General features: G+C 32.7%; 1 protein-coding gene and 1 pseudogene across 1 annotated transcript; one reads left to right on the top strand and one right to left on the bottom strand.

The window, feature by feature from the left end:
- Positions 1 to 4,312: 4,312 nt before the first annotated feature.
- LOC120184515 lies at positions 4,313 to 5,587 on the bottom strand (annotated as a pseudogene).
- Positions 5,588 to 12,622: 7,035 nt separating this feature from the next.
- On the top strand, positions 12,623 to 15,301 carry LOC120184494 (glucan endo-1,3-beta-glucosidase 5-like). Its single transcript, XM_039188943.1, has 2 exons — positions 12,623 to 13,080; positions 14,042 to 15,301. The coding sequence occupies exons 1-2, from the start codon at positions 12,671 to 12,673 to the stop codon at positions 15,138 to 15,140; spliced, it is 1,509 nt and encodes a 502-aa protein (XP_039044874.1). The 5' UTR covers positions 12,623 to 12,670; the 3' UTR covers positions 15,141 to 15,301.
- The last annotated feature ends 6,832 nt before the right edge of the window (positions 15,302 to 22,133 follow it).

Here is a 22,133-nt window from a genome sequence, read left to right as displayed (position 1 = left end):
GTTTTTTATTTATTAAACAATATTACAACGTGAAAAAGAATATTAAGAAATATATATGTATATCTCATATGGTTTGAGAAAGTAGATAAATTAGAATTGATTTGTACCATAATATTATAAATAATTACAATTAAATGTATATAGAAACTTAAACAACTCGAGTTAATTTGAATATTATAAACTCATCAACTTTAATAACTCAAATTGTCTTATGCAATGCTCCACTGACCAAGTTACATCACATGTTTCAAAGAAATCTAATGGTTGCACAAGATGTGAGACTTGGTCAGTGGAGCATTGCACAAGACAATTTGAGTTATTTGAGTTACATCACAGTCTTAATTTTCGGCTTTCATGTTAGCCATTTTTTGATCAATTTCAACCAACTGTTGTTTTAAACGACTAACTTCTAATTGAGAAGACTGAGATTGTGATGACATGTACTGAGATGAGTTGGATTCAAAATATTTGGTGGGAGTAATGAATGATCCTTGACACCGAACCCGACCATATCTTTCAGGACCCAAAACATCATTAATAACTTGATTTTTGATGTCATTCGCATTAACAAGACCATGATTTGAAGCCGTAGCTTCATACTCCACCCTTTTATTCGTCAATTTTTCCTAATAATAAAGTAAATAATTATTTTGAGGATCTCTCACAAAACTTGGATAGTTATTGTCAAATGACTTCCAAGCTAAAGAATCCGCAGGATGCCGTAATAATCCTTCATCGGTTCTTCCATCATGATGTCACCTCATAGACTCATCAGTCTTGGAGGACATAGACAGTCTTTGTAGCCTAGGTATGAGAGGAAAATATCGCAGAATCTTTACAAGTTTCGTTCTTGATAGTGCTTGAGCTTCATCCTCACTCACATTTTCTGCGTCCCTAGTCATCCATCGAGATTTTCCGCATACATGACAAGACTCATATTTTTTTTCGATCACCCCAATACAACATACAATCATTAGGATAACTATGAATTTTGTCATATCCAAGACCCAAATCTTTTATCATTTTCTTCATATCTTTGCATGATTAAGAGATTTTTGCAAAAGGAAACATTTTTCATAGAAACTCCAACAATTGCGTAAAAGAGTTACTAGTCCACCCTCCCAAGCATTTTAAGTGGAAAAGACAAATGCAGAAAGATAGCTTTGAATATTTTCATCCCTCATAAAGTTCTTCATTCATTTCATTCAGCAACTTGTAAAACTTTGTCGCTTCTCTATTTGGCTCTTCAGCACATCCACTTCTTCTCATCTCAGTGAAATCATTAACATCATTGTGACAATCATTTTCTGTAACAGATTGATTTGGATTGTGCATATTAAATGCATCTCGCAACATCCCTTCCATGTCATCTTCTCTAATAGTTCGATGGTGAGAAGTAGCAGGATAAGTCGAATAACTCGTGGAAGAAGATCTCTCAGATATAAACTCTCCATGAGATATCAATTTTCTATACCACCGAACAAATCCAAAAATAACTAGATGCTCGTACACAACTTCATGAATGTGCCAATTAATGTTAGCACACTTCTTACAAGGGAAAAGAATCATATTCTCTTGGCTTGCATTCATAAAAGCTAAATTTAGAAAAGTTTCGACTCCATTTCGATATTCGTCGCTTACCCTTGAGAAATCCATCCAACTCTTATCCATTTCGTATTTCTAGAATTTCAATTACAATTGTTAATTGCTAATATTATAGAGAAAGTTATAACCTAAACATAAGCATTACATTTAATTTAATAATTTATATTATTATTAAATTGGAAATGAAAAAAAGGAATTGAGGTTTAGATATGATCTATAATTTATTATCATTATAGTTGTATGCTGGTATATATATGATCTATAATTTATTTATACACCTTCTAGAATAAAATGTGTCTGTGAAAGGGGGCGCTGCTGAAACAAAGCACCTTGTTCCTAGAGTCTATGAACCCTATACATTTAGGAGTGCCTTTTAAAATTAAGCTCTAAGTGAGACAAAAATTAGAGATATCTGAGTGGCCAAAAATTGAGTGTGATTTAATTAAATTATCATTGCATTGTAAAGTGGTCAGTTTGGTTCACTCACATGTAGTTTGTGGTTATCGCCAAGAACAACGGGATGTTTTGCTGTGTTAATTAGGACAAATGAAGGGGTCTTCAATCCAGTTCCAAAAAAAAGAAAAAGAAAAAAAAGGGAGATGCATGTTGTTAGAAAAAATTGTGAAAATAATAATTAAGAAGTGGTTTTTGTCCAAGAGCATCAGGGTTGCCAACTTTTGTGAAAATAATCTGCAGATATAAAAATAAAGCCACGGAACAAATTCATCTCCCAGTCGCAATGCTATCCTTGTCAGCCATAGGCAGGTGATGTTATATAACTTTGGCATCATTGATTTTTATATTGTTGTCAGTACTAGTATAATTCTTCGGTTTTTAATGACTAAATTGTCAGCTAATTATCAGCCACCTACTTGTTTCAACATGACTAGGTAATACATTTCATTTTACAGAAGTTTAGCTTGTGTGGTTGGAGGACATGTAGATGTGTCATTCGTTCCCTTTATTCATTCTCACTCTGTTTCGTTATTATGTTGTTCCTTTTATTCATTTTAAATATGATAGAGCTTCCTGTTATTTTATAAAGTTTTCAATTCATTATCAAGGTAAAAAATATGTGAACTTTTAAGATTCTCCTGAGCACTATTGCTAATAAACGTGTAATCCTAAACTCAACATGCATTGCCACCGGATATTCAATCCATCAAATTATGTGAACTCAACATGCATTGCCACCAGATAGTTTTAACCTAATTGCACATACGATGATCATTATGAATTATTAACACATACATAAACTACAAGTATAATATGAGTAGATAAATACAGTGTAAATGAAAATGATAATTGGGGTGGAGACAAGGACAATAAATAAATAGATAAAGTGTTGAAGAGAGGGGGTTGATCTCGAATGGTGCAAAAATATGCAGCAGTGTAAGTCAGTGGTCAAGAAAGGAATCAAAGAGGGTAAACACATGGTATATTTGATATTAAATTAATGGAAAAGCCTGCTAATTGCGTTGCAGTAAAAATAAATGCTCTCGGTAATCTACTTTTTTTAATCATTCATGCTCTCGATAACCTAGCTTGAATGAAATTTTTCTATCAGAACAGGAATAGAAAGCCTTAATTAATGGCACTTCGGTTCTTCTACCTTTATAAAAGTAGCCTAAAATGTAGATGAACTCTCACCTAATGCAGAAGGGTAATCCCTTGCTCAAGCACATCAGGAATGTGAGATGGGCTTTTGCTGAAATTGTTTGCGACTACTTGATCGGTCAGAACTCATGTGCTCTCTATTAAGGTTAGAACTACAACCATATCGACTAGTAGCAGAATCGGAGATGGAAAAAGGGAGGAAGTAAGAAACTATTTTCCTAAGAGATACATCCAAGGGGGGACAACAATGACGAAATCGGCGACGTACCTGATGGTCGGCAGTTGGTGACCAGACTCGCGATGACGACGTCAAGAACAGTCGGATTTCTGATGATAGTTGAAAGGAAGAAGAACGTTCGACTGAAATTAGGGATTTGGATCCCGGTATGTTAAAGTACTGCTCACGTTTTTTTACGTAAACATCGCTAAACTTCAGGGCTATCATGGCGCTTACGGACAAACGCCACCTTATACTATTCAATCGCAGCGTTTTTAATAAAAAACGCCGCTAAAGTAGATACCTATTGCGACGCTACTTCGTAAACGCCGCTACTGATTTTATTTATGATTAGTTTCCTATAAGAGTCTTTTGCGGTGTCTATAAAACCCTCTCAATATTTAGCGGTGTTTGTCCTTAAAACGCAACTAAAGATCTACTATTTGGTGGTGTTTGTATATAAACGCCACTAAAGTACGAGTATTTCTCGGCATTTATATAAAAACGCACTAAAGTACGAGTCTTTCGCGGCGTTTATATAAAAACGCCATTAAAATATGAGTATTTACCGACGTTTTTTAAAAAAAGCCACAAAGTACAATATTTAGCGCGTTAGATAAAACGCCACAAAGTACAATTTTAGCGTTTTAAGAAAACCCGTATTTATCGGCATTAAAAAACCACAAAAGTACTATATTTAGCCGCTATAAACCATTTTCTGTAGTTAATCGACCTTGTTAGCGGCAATACGAGAAGTTCCTAATATCCAAGGATGTGTAAGTCGTAAAAACTCGTTCAAGGACTTAACGAATTTAACCTTTTTATCCTAGCATATTGTTTCTTTCATTTCAGGTCTAATTAAAGCATATAGTTTTAAACTAGTAATTTGCTCCATTGTCTAATGCACAGATGCAAGTATTTGGAAAGATTGCCTATGTTTCTCAGACAGCCTGGATCCAGACAGGAACGATACAAGAGAACACCCGATGCATTTGTCAATTCTCTAACCGATCCAGCATCGGCAACTTTAAAATATTGTTCCCGGTTATAATTAGGCTTTGCTCCACCTATACCCATTTGCTTATTGAAAGAGGCTCCATTTTTAAAAAGATCTCTACCGAATTGAGTTTCCATAATCTTTTCGCCTTTTCTCCATGTAACCTTCTTGTCGCCTGCATTTGGAGAAACATAAACGTTGGCTTCACTTCTATCAATGGCATATTCCCATTCTTGGTAAAAATTGTTGGCTACGTGTGTGTATCCATGACGGACTCGCAATATAGTTAATAACAGCAGTTGGATAGATGATGTAAATATGTAGTTTCTTACGTGCAAACTATTGAAACATGGAGCTATTTATCATTACCTTGACATTTTTGTTGCAGTTAGGTCCAAAATGATTAAAAATGATATAATGACCTTCATGTTTCTATCTCTTAAATGGCCATCATCATGCCCAAGAAACATGACTTTATCCTGGTTCCTGAACCAATTGTTAGATATGGTAACATCGGTTGAACCACGAGTGAAATCAAGGAGACCATCTTGGCACTCATGCAACGTGTTATGATCGATCCAAACTTTTGTCGTCATGACCAATCTTATAGCATCACCATCCATTTGACCAAGTGGTATCAACTTTGAATCAGGCCCATCACGGTGCTAAGTGGCTGGGACTTGCAAAGGTGGACGTGTAACCCATGGATGATTATGTCGGTAGCTTGATACACCACGCGGGCAACCGGTTCCCGTTATGTGGACATCAACACCACGACCATCAATGGCAGTGAAAATGTTCAAGAGAAGTGGCCTTTGCAACGTGATTCGCATGTTACTTTTAAAAGTGACCAATACTTTTCCCTTGATCATGGTAGCTCCATATCGAAAGGTTCCTTTTTTAGGTTTTAGAGGTTCATCAGAAGGATCGATTACCTTATATTTTACGATATCTTTGTCAATATTGTTGGTCATTTGACCAATGAAACCAACAGAGCATCCAACCTATTATAGCCGTTGATTCCGCCAAAGAGGATTCTCTCTCCAACATTTATCGATCACATTCATCTTAGCTAATGTAACATTAGAGCGTGCCATTAAAATAACTATGGGAAAGACAGATGTGAAGCACCATGATACTATTGTAGCCATTGTTGAATTCTTTTGTCTTGGTTTTCCTTTCCTTTAATATTGTGTAAAATAGAAAGATGGAAGAACAGTTACAGATGATTGACGGATTTATACAGCAAAAGGAGCAAAATTGAAGAATAAAAAGAGGTTGTGATTTAGTTCAATTTAGTTATGGAGTTATAAAATGATTTTTTATAGTGGTACGGTTAGAAAAGTTAAGGTTATTGTTGTTTGTATTATATCATTAATCTGATATTATATGAATCAATTCAATCGTGTTTGACATGAATCAATTTATCTTAATGGTTAGAGGAATCATTATTGTTCTTAGAGATCATGGGTTCGAGAACCAACAATTGTAAATGTAATTGAACATTTATTATCAAATAATTGAGAGTGCTTAGAATAGATAATCGCCTTAGCTTAATAAAAAAATTAAACAAAGTTTGGAATTTATCGATAATATTAGTACACATTTGTAAAGCTTTTCTTTGATACTTTATTGTATACTCTTATTAATTGTTTCTTGAACAATTATAAGTAGTGGAGAAATCATAGTATTAAATTGCGATTGCAGTTATGATGTTATGGTTGTTGATGTTACTGATGTTACATAATTATAGTGTTAAATTATATTATTGATGTATTTAAAATTAATTAGAATGTGATTAAATTAATTTTTTTAACAATTTGAGGAAAAGAGAATTTTTGCTCCTTACACCTAAGGCATGACCATTTCATACTTTTCGGTATTGGAAGTTGACATGTTAAGATCCGCTCTTTTTTATATTTGTTTGGATAATTAATCTTTCCAATTTTTTATGCTTTTAAAAGTTGAATAGATTAGGTAATCCCTTTTTTAATATAAAGAGATAGAGACGAGAGACCAAATAAAAAGGATTATATTATCAAATTTTGATGTTTATGAATAGAACAAATTAAATTAAAATGATTATTTTTATAATTATTATTGACAAAATTTAATTTAAATAAATTAATAAATTAGATAGCACCTATTGTTAAAAAGAAGAAGAAGCCATTCTCCACCAAAGTCGTTGGATTTGAAAGTGGGATTTAACTCCCATAATTAATTGAAATTTTTAAGGCTTGTGTTTAAAGCTATTGTCAAATCATCAACATGATTATCACTCATTTGGCTTAATCTTGCCAGCATACTTTGTAATTGCTAACTTTTCCTTTTTCCAAAAGATATTATTATCTTTTTAACAGTCTTTTTTATCTTTTTAGGTCAGGGTGATTCTATTAATCCAAAATTAAAATATATTTAAGACTCAATTGAGATTTATATAATAATTTATAAATTGCTCACCAATAATAACGACGGTAAGATTCAAACTTAATCTTACAAGATTAAATTTTTATATCTCAACTACCCGTACCAACACACATTAGTCCATCCTTTTTATGAGAAATAAAGTAAGAGCATATCCCTTCAAAAAAAATTGTCAATTGATCAACTTGCAAGCCAGGATTTAATGAAGCTAGATCATAAGAATAAGCAGTTAAAGTAAAAAAAATATCTAAATGAATATGATTTACAATTGTTGAACTATGTGATTCATTAACAAAATTCTATTATAGGGTTAGTCGCTTTTCTTTTTTCTCTTTAAACTCTAAAATCCATCACTTTTTTTTTTATCTTTTTCATTTTGGATACACAGTCTAACCACATGTTTACGTTCGTTTGTCGATGCAGTCAAATTTGTTTGTATTTATCTTTTGTTTGAGTTTTTTTGGATGTATTTTAACATTTTTATTGTATGATCCTTGTACGATATCGAGTAGCTAGTTTATTGTTTTAATGGTTATAGAAAAATATTCTAATTATGTGTTTAATTTACGAATTTTATCGTAATTTTGAATATTTTCTCATTTTAATAAAACTAACGTCAAAAAATATCTTAAAGAATGTAAATTAAATTTATTTTATATTAATATAAATATGATTTAGTCAAAATTAGAAGGTAAAACTCTAAACCTTAAACACTAAACCATAAATCATAAACTTTGAACCTTAAACCCTAAATCTTAAATAATAAATAATAAATCTCAAACCTTAAATTATAAACCATAAAACCATAAACCATAAAGCTTTATCCCTAAACTTGAATTTGAACCATTAACCCTAAATTATAAACACTAAAGCACTAAAATCTAAACACTAAACATAGACTAAAACCCTAAAACCCTAAAACCCTAAAACCCTAAACCATAAATCCTAAACCCTAAAACCATAAATCATAAACCTTAAATCATAAACCCCAAACCATAAAACCATAAAGTTCAAATTATAAATCCTAACCTTAAATCCTAATCTTAAACCATGAACATTAAATCCTAACCTTGAACCTTAAATCCTAAACATTGAACCCTAAAACCAATACACCATAACACATAAACTTTAAATCTCAAACCCTAAACACTAAACCCTAAACCCAAATCTTTAAACTCTAAACCTTAAAACCCTAGGCATTAAACCCTAAACTTTAGAAGCATTAAACCCTAAACTTTAGAAGTATATATTATAAACCTTAAATCATAAACTATATATAACACCCCCAACCCGTACCCGACCCGAAAACGAATACGAGGTGTCACATTGACTTTTTAAAATATTTACTTTTACAAAATCTCATAAATTTAAACTTTTATTAAAACAACAATGCAATAATTTACATAAATACCATAAAAATAATTACAAAATCGATCAGAGCATATATGATTTAAACTGTAATTACATGCCAACATAATTGCTACAACAAAATGGCATAATGTTTCAAATCACTTCTGATCTGATCGTCTTCAAAAGAGATGCTACATTCTTAATTGCAACTCTAGTCTTTCTGTTTCTTGTACCTATGTGTGAAACACTCACACGCTAAGTCACAGACTTAGTGAGGCATAATATAACATGTAATAATGAATTTATGAAACATGCAATCCTATAATTCCAACATGAAATTACAATTTGTATATATTTACTCAACTATAACATACATAATCATGTAATGCACGAATAAAACATATCATCTTAAGAGGTGTTTAATTCGGTTTATCTTTTGGGTGCCCATGTACATTACTGAGAACCTGAGGTACGTGAGTACATTGAGGTTGTGTACATATGCAGTCACCACAGCTCATATAAATTCCCACTAGGGGCACATAGAATTTGTCCCTAAGGACCACATAAATATCCCGAAGGACCACTCCTTAAGGATCACATATATATTCTAAAGGACCAAATATGTGTCCTGAAGAACTGCATATATGTTCCAAAGGATTACATATATATCCCGAAGGACCACATAGAACCCTCGAATCTTGGCATGCCAATTATACTTACAACTCTCATATCACATAACATGGGCTTAAATATTGATACGTTTTATATTTTCATATCTCTTCTGTCATTTCTCATATATCCACATCTCATATTTCATATGTACACATATGATCACTTGTCTTATCATATATAGCTTGGATTTGTTCTCTTATGTTTGCATACATCACATATCATATCATATTAAAGCATGTATAAGTTATGCATGTATCATTATAATCATAACATATGCATGTACATGAATATGAAATTATATATAGAAAATAGACATATCACCAGTCTTATTCCCATAAAACAACATATATACTAACTATGGTATTTACTCACCTTAGCCTCACTTGATTCGAATCGATTCTTTGACTTTATCTCTCTTTCGACCATTTTAACTCTTCGATTGTTCTTGAACTTGCTTATGCTCGATATCTACATAATCATACATTTAATATGCATATGAGAATCCTAAGCATTATAATTCGATCCTTAATATCTTAAGCTAAAAGAAAGGCTTAATTCCATTTTCCACTTTGAGTAGTATCATTACCCAAGGTATGGTACCAATACTTTAATATTTGTGGTATCAATACTAAGCCTAGGTATCGTTACCCATTTTTGATTATGTAATACTTATTTTAAAAATGGTACCGATACTGACCTTGTTATATCAGTACCCTTGGTATCGATACTACCCCTTTAGGTATCGATACCTCATGAATAACTTGTCAAATTCGGGCTTATGGTATCGATACTGTTCAACCATTATCGATACCTTTACCCCAAATTTCATTCATTTACCTTTGAAGTATCAGTACTGGATGAAGCAGTACCGATACCCATAGCCCAAAATTCACTTTTTAAACCCGAAAATTCACCAATACCAATCTAAACCTTCCATTTAAAGTCCCTAACATACCATTAAACTCAACTACCCTTACTCAAATAAACTTATATCCATATAAACCATCATTATCTTCAAAATCTCATCCTATATCTTGAAATAAAAAATCCTACCAATTTTCCAACATGTTCTAACTTTAATTCTAACACTTCATACTTCTTAATTTAGCTGAGGACAAGTCAAATTTAGTTTCAAACTTTGCTTACTAATTCTCTCCCAAGATTTCACTTATAAACCTCTTATCTTTAATCCTTTCTAACTCATTCATCTTTTGATTTTAAGATAACTTAAGCTTTCCTTAAGCTTAAGTATCATCTAAGGAATGTAAACCAAACTTAAATTCAAGGAATAACCAGTTAGCAAGAAACTTACCTTAGTAAATTTGGGGTTCACAACTGAAGAAGATGAAGAGAACTCTGGATATTTCTTTCCCTTTTCTTTCAAATCTCAACGTGTATATATCTTCACCATAATACATTTTTAATTCATTTATTGGTCAAGTGACCCTTTTACCCTTCCAATCACCCTTTTTCGCTATTTAGTCCTACACATAATTTTCCATATAAGTCTCGAAACTATTTAATTTATCTACTTTAGTCACTATATTATGAAGTTTTACAATTTGGTCACTAACCCGGTTTTTAGAATGTTACACTATAAACAATTAAATGTTAAACCCTAATCCTAATCCCTAATCCCTAAACCTAAAACCCTAAACCTTAAATTCTAATCAATAAAACCTAAACCCTAAACTATAAATATTATACCTTGAATCCTAAATCCTAAATCATAAACTATAAACTTAAACCCTAAACTCTAAAATCTTAAACCCTAAACTCTAAATTTGTAATAGATTACATGTTAACCTATAACTAAAATGTTAATAACTTACTAATTAGTGGTTAACCTTTTCTTAATGGTTAATAAAAGTTAGAAACTGTTATAATCGAACCAATATCTCGAGGGACCCTTTTCCCTTTATTATCTTGTGATTGGGTCTGCCGACCTCCTTATTATAATCCTATTAAAAGAAATAGTATTTCAACAGAATACATCATGTCTTTTCACTGCTCCGTGGGTAGTCCTATCCATAGTCCTACTATACTATACTTCGGAAAAGAAAATTAAAACAAGATTCAATCGGTACTCCTTTTTCCAGTTTTACCTTGCATCATAGGTAAGGCTAAACTGATTTTTTCATATGATCAACCGTACTGGGACTAAGATACGACCCGAACTCCTTGTGGTTAATCGAGTTGTTTATGTTAAACAGTACGATTTATCGATCATGAACATCCATACTTGAAAAGCGTGTTTTGTCGGCCATACCTTCCATTTAAAGTAATAAAATAATTCTCAGATATTAATTGGGTGTGACTCTGACCACATCTTTATCTTACATGGCAACGTCTGAACGTTAAAAATATATAATTTTAATAAATAATGGACTAAATGTAATAAACCCGTAAGTAATCTAATTTAAATTCCGTAAATCTATTTGTCCCCACCCTTCACATCCTCACCTACAATTTCACATCAATAGTCCAATTTTTGGTCGGATTTCAAAATAAGATTGATTAATCTAATTTAAATTCCTTCTAATTTGTGTAATTGGTCAAGGCCAATAGTTTAATTTTGAGGTACCCTTAATAAATTCAAGATAAATATTAAATCGAGTTGAGTGAAGTGAGATTTTTTGAATTAATTAAGTTGACGAGTCATATTTTATCAATTAAATTTTATTTAAAATTTTTTAAATTGAATTGATTCAAATTAAATATATTTATTTGAATTAAATAAAAAATAATAAAGTATATTACATTAAAATTTTATTGACAATAAGGAAAAAATTTAAAGCTCAAACACAGAGATTAGAGAATATATATATAATACCTCTTTTAAACATAAGATAAAGTACACAAATGGTTCATGACTATAAGATATTACTTTGTTAAGTCCTTTGACTACTAAAAATTACAAAATGATCCTCTGACTATAGAAGTTGCTTTGTTGAATCCTTTGAATATTAAAAGTTATAAAATGATTACTCAAAATGTTCCAAAATCGTTCTTTTATGTTAAAAAATTAACGCCAGTCTGAGTTGGACGTCAACCTGCTAACTAAGATATGATAAAATCTGATCTCATAATCTCAAATGACTATCATATCTCAAACAACATGTTAACATCAAACTTAGACGATAGTTAATTTTTAAACGAAAAAGACGAGTTTGAAACATAATGAATAGTTATGTGATTATTTTGTAACTTTTAATAGTCAAGAGACTTAACAAAACAACTTCTTATAATTGAGGGATTTAATAAATTAGTATTCTACTGTTGGTAGACCATTTGTATACTTTACCTAAAGATAAAAAAATTACTGTGATAACTTTGGTTTGATAATTTAAGTGTTTAATATTTAAATCTAATTAAACTTCAACTAATTCAAAAATTAAATATTATATAATCAAATTTATTTTAAGAATATTTTAAAACTTTAATAAATTTTTATGGGAATTAAATAAAAGATCGACCCAAACCGATATCACAACTTTTAAACCGACACTTTCAGTATTGAAATAGAATAGAGTTTCACCTTCGTGTGTCGTGTTCTCTTATTGGTTTGTCTTGTATGACCCCAAAGAAGCTACAAAGTATTATTACCAGTTGAGGGTATTTCAGTCATTACATTACAAAATATCAGCTATCAGCATAGTAATAAATACGGGTGCCATCTGGTAGATTCTTAAACTTTACTCTCTTTGCAGGCAGTTGCACACTTTTGTTGTTATTAGTGAGTACTTCTGTCAACATCCCACTTCTATTACCTCTTTTCAGATGAGCAAATGAAGTACCATTGCAGGAGGAGTCCACAAGAAGAGAGAAAAATGCAAGCCCAAGGAGCCAGAATCGGTGGATCACCATTGCTGGTTACTGCAATGGTGACGGCAATGTTGTTTTCAAGTCTGGTTTTTGTGGCGGAATCTGCAATAGGGGTGAACTGGGGGACCATTTCATCCCACAAGCTGAAGCCATCCACGGTGGTGGATCTGTTGAAGGACAACAACATTAAAAAAGTTAAGCTTTTCGAAGCCGACCCGTTGGTGTTAAGAGCTTTAATGGGGAGTGGGATTCAGGTCATGGTTGGGATACCCAATGAGATGTTGGCTGCTCTTAGCTCTTCCTCCGCCGCTGCTGATTTGTGGGTTCGACAGAAGATATCTACTTTTATTGGCAAAGGTGGTGCTGATATCAGGTAGATTTGTTTCCTTTTTCTTTATCCTTTGATTAATTTTTCTGTTTCTGGTAGATTCACCTTAACTTGAACTAAAATTCATGAACATATGAATAAGGATCTCTTAGGTGAATCCATATATTGTTATGATTTCTTTCTATTCCAAGTGATCTGTTCGAAGCCTTAACAGTGTGATTGGTTATAGTGCTGGAAACTAATTGTTTAAATTCAGGTCATATGTGCTTCAAAAGGTTTCTAGTATCAGTTTGTTGATCTTAGCAGCATTTAAATATGCTAATTCATGTTTAACCAATCGGAATCCCCGGTATGGATTTCGTATAGGCTTACGCCGCTGCGTAATACCCTGCAAACTTGATGGTTAATTTGGTTTATCTGCGAAAGCTGTGAAATGGTATGCCGCCGGAGTTCATTTACTATTCCCCATAGCTAGCTGCTTGACCTATCCTCATACTATAACCTACACAACATCAAACGATGTAATGGTATACCATATCGTTTCCACCCTTGACGAGTTATTTCATTAGTGCCATTCTGATATTTGGATTAAAATGTTTCTTCGTCGATGTTGTTCATTGGTTAAGTGGTTGTTGATTTAGTGTCAAAACAACATGTTGAAGGAAAACTGGTGCTCGTAGGATGAAGTTTTCCTCTGCTTAGATTGTGGAGATGGTCTAGAAGTTTGAATTTCTTATCTGCATAGTCATTTTTGTGTGAATGTTCTTTTTGACAATCGAATGTATGCCTACTACCGCACATGTAGTAATTCCTCAACTATTTCTTTTTCACCAAGGACCATAAAATGAAAAAAAGAATAGGATTCTGATGCATCTATTCCTATGCAATTAACCTAATGTTTATCAAAGCACGGTAGGAAATTGAAGTCATTCCGTTTCTTTAAAATTCTTCCGTACTAGTTTAAGGCACATTTTGTGAAGTTATTTATTTCTGGTTGCGGTGACAGGTATATTGCTGTCGGAAATGAACCTTTCCTTACAAGTTATGCCGGTCAATTTCAGTCCTATGTTGTCCCTGCTATGGTCAATTTGCAGCAGTCTTTGGTCCGGGCGAATCTTGCCGGTTATGTAAAGTTAGTGGTTCCTTGTAATGCTGATGCCTATGAAGCTAATGTTCCTTCTCAAGGAGCATTTCGACCCGAACTGACTCAAATCATGACTCAACTTGTTTCCTTCCTAAACCAGAATGGTTCTCCATTTATTGTTAACATATACCCATTTCTAAGCCTCTATGGGAACTCAGATTTTCCACAAGACTATGCATTCTTTGAGGGCACTACACATCCTGTTATAGATGGTGCCAACACTTACTCCAATGCATTTGACGGAAATTTTGACACGTTAGTTGCAGCCCTCAGTAAACTTGGCTATGGGAATATGCCCATAGTTATTGGGGAGATCGGTTGGCCTACAGATGGAGCGGTCGGTGCTAATCTCACTGCCGCAAGGGTTTTCAATCAAGGCCTTATCAAGCATGTATTAAACAACAAAGGAACTCCTCTTAGGCCTAATGTTCCACCCATGGATGTCTATCTTTTCAGTCTACTTGATGAAGGGGCAAAGAGCACTCTTCCAGGAAACTTCGAACGACACTGGGGGATTTTCTCCTTTGACGGACAGGCTAAATACACGCTAGACCTTGGTTTGGGACACAAGAAACTAAAGAATGCCAAGAATGTTCAGTATCTCCCAGCTAGATGGTGCGTTGCAAACCCATATAGGGATCTCTCTGATGTGGCAAATCACATGAAACTTGCTTGTACTGCTGCCGATTGCACGACACTCAACTACGGGGGATCGTGTAATGCCATTGGAGCGAAAGGAAACATCTCATATGCATTCAACAGTTATTATCAGCTGCAAATGCAGAACGAACGAAGTTGTAACTTTGACGGACTCGGTGTTGTCAGTTTTCTAGACCCTTCGGTTGGTGATTGCAGATTTCTTGTTGGTGTCACCAATGCCAGCTCCGGCTTTAGACTATATCAAAGGTGGGTAATCGGATGTGTTTTAATTTTATGGCAACTTTGGGCCATTAGAATCTGAAAGAAAAAAAAAACAGTTTCTAGGTGGGTTTTTCACGGTCCCCTCACATGAAGCTGATAGCGTCGACATGGAGTTATTTATATAAAAAAAATTCAAATGATTGCAGATTAATGTAGTGTACTATTTTTATGTATAAAAGATTGACTCATGGGTTTAATTTATATAAGCACTCATAATTTTTATGTAGGATAGAACAAGTATATGGATGGCATGCTTATCCATATTCCGTAGGTCATTGTCCCTTGCATTTTAATTAGCCGCAAAGCTATATATATACACATACATATTAAATATGATTGTTCCTTCGATGCTATTAAATATGATTGTTCCTTCGATGCTGTTTACTTTGAAGTACCTGGTTGTAGTCATATGCCTCTCAAAGATGCAACTTAATTTGTTGATTCTAAAGAATGTAGGGCATGATGTACGTTATTATTGAGGAAAACAGAAGAATATCGATGTACATTAATCTTGCAAACCTAACATTATAATTATTATTATCGTAACATTCCAATTTTATGATAGTTGGATGAGTGAAAATTGACTATTAAGATTAATTGTAGAAAATAAGAAGATATTCATTAAAAAAATGAAGGAGATAATCTCAACAGTTTATTTTCACTCATCTAATTATCCTTAAAACTTGTAAAACTTTATAAAAATGAGACAAGTAACAATGGTATGCCACTCCGGCAATGGTATGAGCATAGAATAGGAAAACTAAAGTTCAAGTTTAGTTTATGCAGTAGGGTAGGATTCTTGCATTGCTATGCAGTTTATGCAGTAGGGTAGGATTCTTGCATTGCTATGCCTCAAGGACCTTCCTTTGCATCAACATCTCTTTGCATCCTAATGTACCCTTGTTCACCCCAGCTACCACCCCAAGATTTCTTCACCAACCAATACTTAGTTCCATCATCATCGTCTCCATATCCAACGGCGGTCACTCCATGATTCAGTTGTGTGCCACAAGGTCCCATAAACACACCACCCGAGTTTAACTGGAAATCGAACCCCTTGGCATCAATGACAACCGAAACCGGTTGGTTTGCAACGGCCTTCTGCAGTGCATCTTCGCTGTTGACAGGCACATCTTCGAACCCATTAATTGTAGCTGAATGGTTGGCTTCTTCGTTGGTATTGCAGGTGCCATCAACTCCCTTGTAAGGATAGTTCAATTCGGTTGTTAGACCTTTATTGTTTTCAATGAATTGGAAGGCAGCGTCCATTAAACCACCTTTGAAGAGCCTTGATCCTCACCTTTGGAGTGACGGTCAACCAGCTCTTGCTCAGACAAGGAAATCAGCTTGCCTGTTGTTAGCTTAGTAACCCTCATTGTTGAAAGAGTGAATTGGGGATGCAGCTGGGTTTTGTAAGCCATAGTGCTTTGCTAGGAATGAGAAAAATGACGGGGAAATGCAATGAATTGTTAGACTTATATACTCCATTTCCCCCCTATTCTGTCTATGCTTGCCCTGCAAAGTGTTCTGACGAAGACGCTTTGTGGGAATTGTCTTGATAAATAACAAGAATGACAAGGCACGCTCATTGTGATGATCATTCTTATGCAGGTCGTGTGTAGGCTATCGTCGTATTGCAGTTGGAAACTTGGAGTCTGATATGTATTCAAACACCATCCCTTGAATGATGAATCAGACCAAACAAAACTGTTTCCTTTTGTTGATATTATTTTATATATCCCACATGCAAAGCAACTTTCTGTTCTTGTCAATTAATTTGTCAAGCAATTTCCTTTCTTCTTACTTGACACTATATATGTACAGCAAGATAATTATTATCAACTATAGTGCCACTTGAATAAGATACGGACGTAAGATTTTATGGTAGAGGATAATATTCAAAAATTTTAAGAGTACAAACTTGAAAAATTTTAGGACGCAAAAATAGATTTTCAATATAAATACGAAAATATTATTTAAAATGTATAATAATTTAATATTTTCAGGAGGACAACTGCCTCGGTCATCCCTATGATCCATCCCTAATAAGAATTAAAACAACTCCATAGGCGAGTGTCATCTGCCTAACTCTCAGATGACGTTTGGTTCGCAGAAAAATCATATTACTAAGAGAGCGTTTAGTTCACAGAATTTAAGATTACATTTGGGAATAGGATTCCTAGAATGCAACATTCTTGGCATATTATTGAGAATGTTACGTCACTTTGTTTGGTTGGTTTGACAATATTATAAGATTACAATGTTTGGTAGGGTGGAATAATATTACATAAATATATATTTTTCTAAATTGTTCTTGTAGTATATTTTGTTTTTAATCAGTTAAATTTTCAATGTTAAATTAAAAATAATTGCATAAAAATTCATATGATTATTTTTACTACACTATTTAAATTTTATTAAAAAATCATATTTAATATATTATTAATATACTTGGTATATTAAATGATCTTCAAATACAACCATATTTTGACAACTTAAAAGAACGTCACAATATATATTATTTTAAATGTATGTATAAAAATATAGTGTTTGGTAGCTTGTTTTGTTTAAATTCTTCTATCCAACATGTAAAATTTATTTATTCGAATATGCATGAATCTCTTGATCTCTATCAGGCCGAATGAATAGATGACTACTGAGAGCAAACATAATTCTAAACAGGCATCCTAAAATCAATCAACACAAAATAACAAGGGTAACCATTAGATAATATATTTAAATTATTAATATTATATGTATCATAATATGATATTAATAAAATCATATTAAATATTAAAATACTATTAAATATTTAAATGTATGTAACACCATTTAAATATTAAATTAATTTGAAATAAAAATATTTAATAAAATTATACCGTAAATAATTAGCTATCTAATTAAAAAAATGATACAAAGGATTCAAATAAAGAAAACTCAATATAGAGGGACAATATTGTCTCATTGGGTGGAAATTGACAAATACATAAGGTAATGGAGGGAATTACATTCCCACTATTTTCTGCGAACCAAACACCCATTATGAGGAAAGATCATTATCAGATAATAACTTATTATCAATAGTATCATTTTTTTTTTATTAAAATGGTAATAATGTCATTAGATCCAAATTATGAAGTAATGAATAATTTCTACAACTTTAGACATAAATACCCCTGAAATAATGAATTCTTTTCGTATAGATCATTATCAATTCTTATTCTTCATGCTTTACTCAAAATTATAAACTTAACAATAATAATAATATAAAAAATTGATTTAATGAAATATTAATAAATTTGAATAGTTAAAATTATATTATATTTTTAATATTTAATATATAAATTATTTTACAGTTTTATGATGTAAAAAATGTTATTATTGTAAAAATGTAATTATTTAAAATAATATTTAATTTTAAGTTATTAAAAAATAGATGTTATATATTGAAAAATAATATATTTCTCCACAAGAGACCATACATGCCTAACAACAAGCATGGTCAGGAGTAATCATCAGAGATAACAGGGGTCTCATACTGGGTGCATGTTGGAGATGGGGTTCCATGGGTTACCTCGATTTTTCTGGCTGAGGCTCTGGCTGCTGTTCATGCACTTTCGTTTGCAACGGACTTGGGTCTTTAGGAGATAATAGTTGAAGGCGATTCCAAGGCGGTAGTCGAAAAGCTGATATCTTCGGAGCCCCATTTTTCAGAGATTAGAGCACTGTCGTGGGAGGCGAAACAACGGGCTACTGCTTTTGGGAAATGTTTATTCTGATTTGTTCATCGGAGTGGAAATTTGGTTGCGCATATCCTGGCGGTAAAATCAACGATGGGGACCACCGATTACTATTGGATTGAAGAGGCCCCGCGGAGTGTAGAAGCTCAGGCAGTTGAGGACCGGCGTTGGAACGACCCCCGTAGCTACTGCTTGGTTTTTTGAGTTTGTGATTCTCATGTTCTACTTTCTGGTTTCCGTTTCCCTTGCCACGGTTCGCATTAAATTTTTTTCTCTCGGGTTACAAGGTAGTTGAAAGGCCGACCTTTGCTCTGAAATTGTTACACTAGTTTTTTTCCTTTACTTTCCTGTTTCTTCTACTTTAATGGTTTTAGGGCTCACAACTGTTTTGCACTTATTTCCTTAGGTAGATTTGATTTGTTTTATTACCCATGAGACATGTTTATTTGCAATAAAATGTTGGCGTTTCCAGTTTCAAAAAAAAAAATATAAGTTTTGATATACTAATTATATTAATTATATGTTAAAATATTTTTTCTAAAATTATATAATGTAACAATTAAAATATTTTTATAAATTTTCATTCAAATATCTATAATTTAATTAAAGTTTAACTTGTTGAAAAAAAACATACATCACGAAAATAATTTGGTAAAACATGCATCCAAGTAACCTTATATTCCTCAAATCAAACACTATAATCTTGCATTCCTTCTAAACAAACCAAACAAGGTAATACAAGGTAATGCAACATCCCCATAATAATCTTACATCCCAATAATCTTATTTTCAAAAATAATCTTTTATTTGGTTCAATAATCTTACATTTTGTGAACCAAACGTCCCCTAATTATAGAGTTTTTTTACTCTACTAGCAACGAACAGGGTTATTATCATCATCATGTATATATGTTTATATATTGCACTTACATTAACGTCATTACATAGTTTACTCACATGTTCAATATGATATATATCTAAATAAAATTTTAAATCAATAATATTGTACTCATCATTTTTTAATATGATCCCTTTATTATTATTATTATTATTATTATTATTATTATAAACTCAAATTTTAGGCCCAAATTACAAAACAGGTCCAGGTCCGTTGAGATTAAGGGTTTTTTTTGAAACCCTAGAGTTTTATATTCACCGTCACCGCTAACGAGGATCTCCACCACTGTTGTCACCACCGACAACTGTCTGGCCACTGTGACAACATCTGCGAACACCCAACAGCCCATCAGAACCTTTTCCCATCAAAAAACCAAAACCAAATCCAAATCCAAAATAAAAAAATTCAAAAACAAATCATAACACTTACCTACCCTCTGATCTCTGCCATAAACTGACCTAACATGCCACCATCATCACCCCTATCATGAACTGACTTAATACCCACCAAACACAAAACAATGGTTTTAAAAAAACCAGATACAACAACAACAAGAAAAGGGAGGGAGATTCAGGAAAGAGAAAAGAGGGTTCCTTATTTGAAAAAAATAAGAAAAAAACAACAACATAGTGTAAAGGGGGTCCTTTCCCCGAAACTAAGAAGCTAAACGCAAAATCGAAAAAAAGAGAAAAGAGAGGATTTTACCTCTCGATCGAAATATTGTTGGTGTTTAGAGTCTCCATCGCCGAATCCGAATGGTGAGGAGAAACATATGGAGGAGGGGAGCAACATACTTCAAGATCAGGTCGATCCAACGGTGGAGAAGGTAGATCGGAGCACTGAAAGCAGAAGAGTTTTGGCTCTATTTCACAGTGTTGGAGGTTGTTTCGTGCGAAACTGTGCATAAATCTATATTAATTGCATGAATAAGAGCTCCTAGTGTGTTTTGGGCCCGAACGGTCACTGGAGACGCCGGTCAATGTCGACGCTCATCGTCAGTTTCTAGGGAAGTATATAGAGAGGGGAGAGCATTTGAGAAGGAAGAGAGAGTGTGTGGGGAATCAAAAAGTGAAAAAAATAGGAAAAATGAATTATATAGATCAACCGAACGATTATATAGATCAACCGAACGACGATGTTTCGGTCTCTGTCTTGTGCGTTTTGGACCTGAACGGTGTAATTCTCTCCGCAGTCCTTACAACTCCTCCAATTTTCAATTTAGTCACCCATTCCATTATATTTAATTTAATTTTCCTTACTTTTCTATTTTCCCTTTCTATTTCTTAGTATTAATATTTGGTTTATTTACTTTTAGCTCCCAGTGTTATTCGTATTTTACAAAATGGTCACACATCTGTCCTTTTTTTATTTTAGTTCGTTATTCATGTCCTTATGTTGTTATTTTACCTTTTTTGTTTATTGTTTGTCCATACTTAAATTCATGGTTTATTCGTGTTGTAGCCCCTTTATTTTTGTTATATTTTTGCAACACAGTCTTTGATCTTAAGCTTGTTTATTTTATCTTAAATTTCGGTACCCTAATTGCTTGGTGTTTCCTTTTAGTTTATTCTTTAGTTTTCTAGGTTTAAAATGAAAAAAAATGTGTTTTGGTCCCTCTTATTTAGGTGTGTTTTTACATTTTGGTCACTTTCATAATTTTGATTTTTCATGCTTAATTTTAGCTATTTTTTATTATTTAGTCACTAATTTAAGATTACTTTTTTTGTTTATTTGGATGTTGAATTTTATTTTCGTTGCATGTTAGTACATGTTTGCATGTTTTTATCCTTCGTGAATTTGATGTTTGACTTTATTTCATAAAAATTTAGCCACAAAGTTTTATTTTGAATGTGAGACTTTAATTATTGTTAATTTACATGTTAATGGGTGATTTGATTTATTTATTTTAATTTCTCATTTTCTAATTAATTATTTATTTCTTATTTATCCATTTTTACAATTTCTCAATTTATGTATCTTATTTCATTTTAATTTAATCCTAGATTTTTAACTTTGTAGATTGAACCTTTAGATTTAGGTTTCTCTTAATTTAGTCATTAATTAGAACCTTAGACTTCAGGTTTAGCCTTTTAGATCTAGATTCTTTTCACTTTAGCCCTTAAACTTTTAATTAGGTTCTCTCTTAACATAATTAATTAAGTTTTTAATTAGAGCCCCCACATTAGGTTAGATTTCACTCAAGCCTATTAATTTAGAGAGTAATCTGAGTTGGCCCTCGCCATCACGCATAAGGGACCATTTCGATTATTCGGTCAAATAACTGGTAAATCAAATAGGATTAATATTAGAGACTCTATATTAGGCCATTTAGTCCTTAAATTTGGTATTTTTTTTTAATTTGGTCCTCGTTTTTGCCTGAGGTTCCAATTTAATT

Source organism: Hibiscus syriacus, unplaced genomic scaffold, assembly GCF_006381635.1.
Source record: "Hibiscus syriacus cultivar Baekdansim isolate YM2019G1 unplaced genomic scaffold, ASM638163v2 tig00112921_pilon, whole genome shotgun sequence".
NCBI classification, from domain to species: domain Eukaryota; kingdom Viridiplantae; phylum Streptophyta; class Magnoliopsida; order Malvales; family Malvaceae; genus Hibiscus; species Hibiscus syriacus.
Note: the sequence above shows the minus strand (reverse complement) of the source record. Positions and strands in the feature narration are given on the sequence as shown.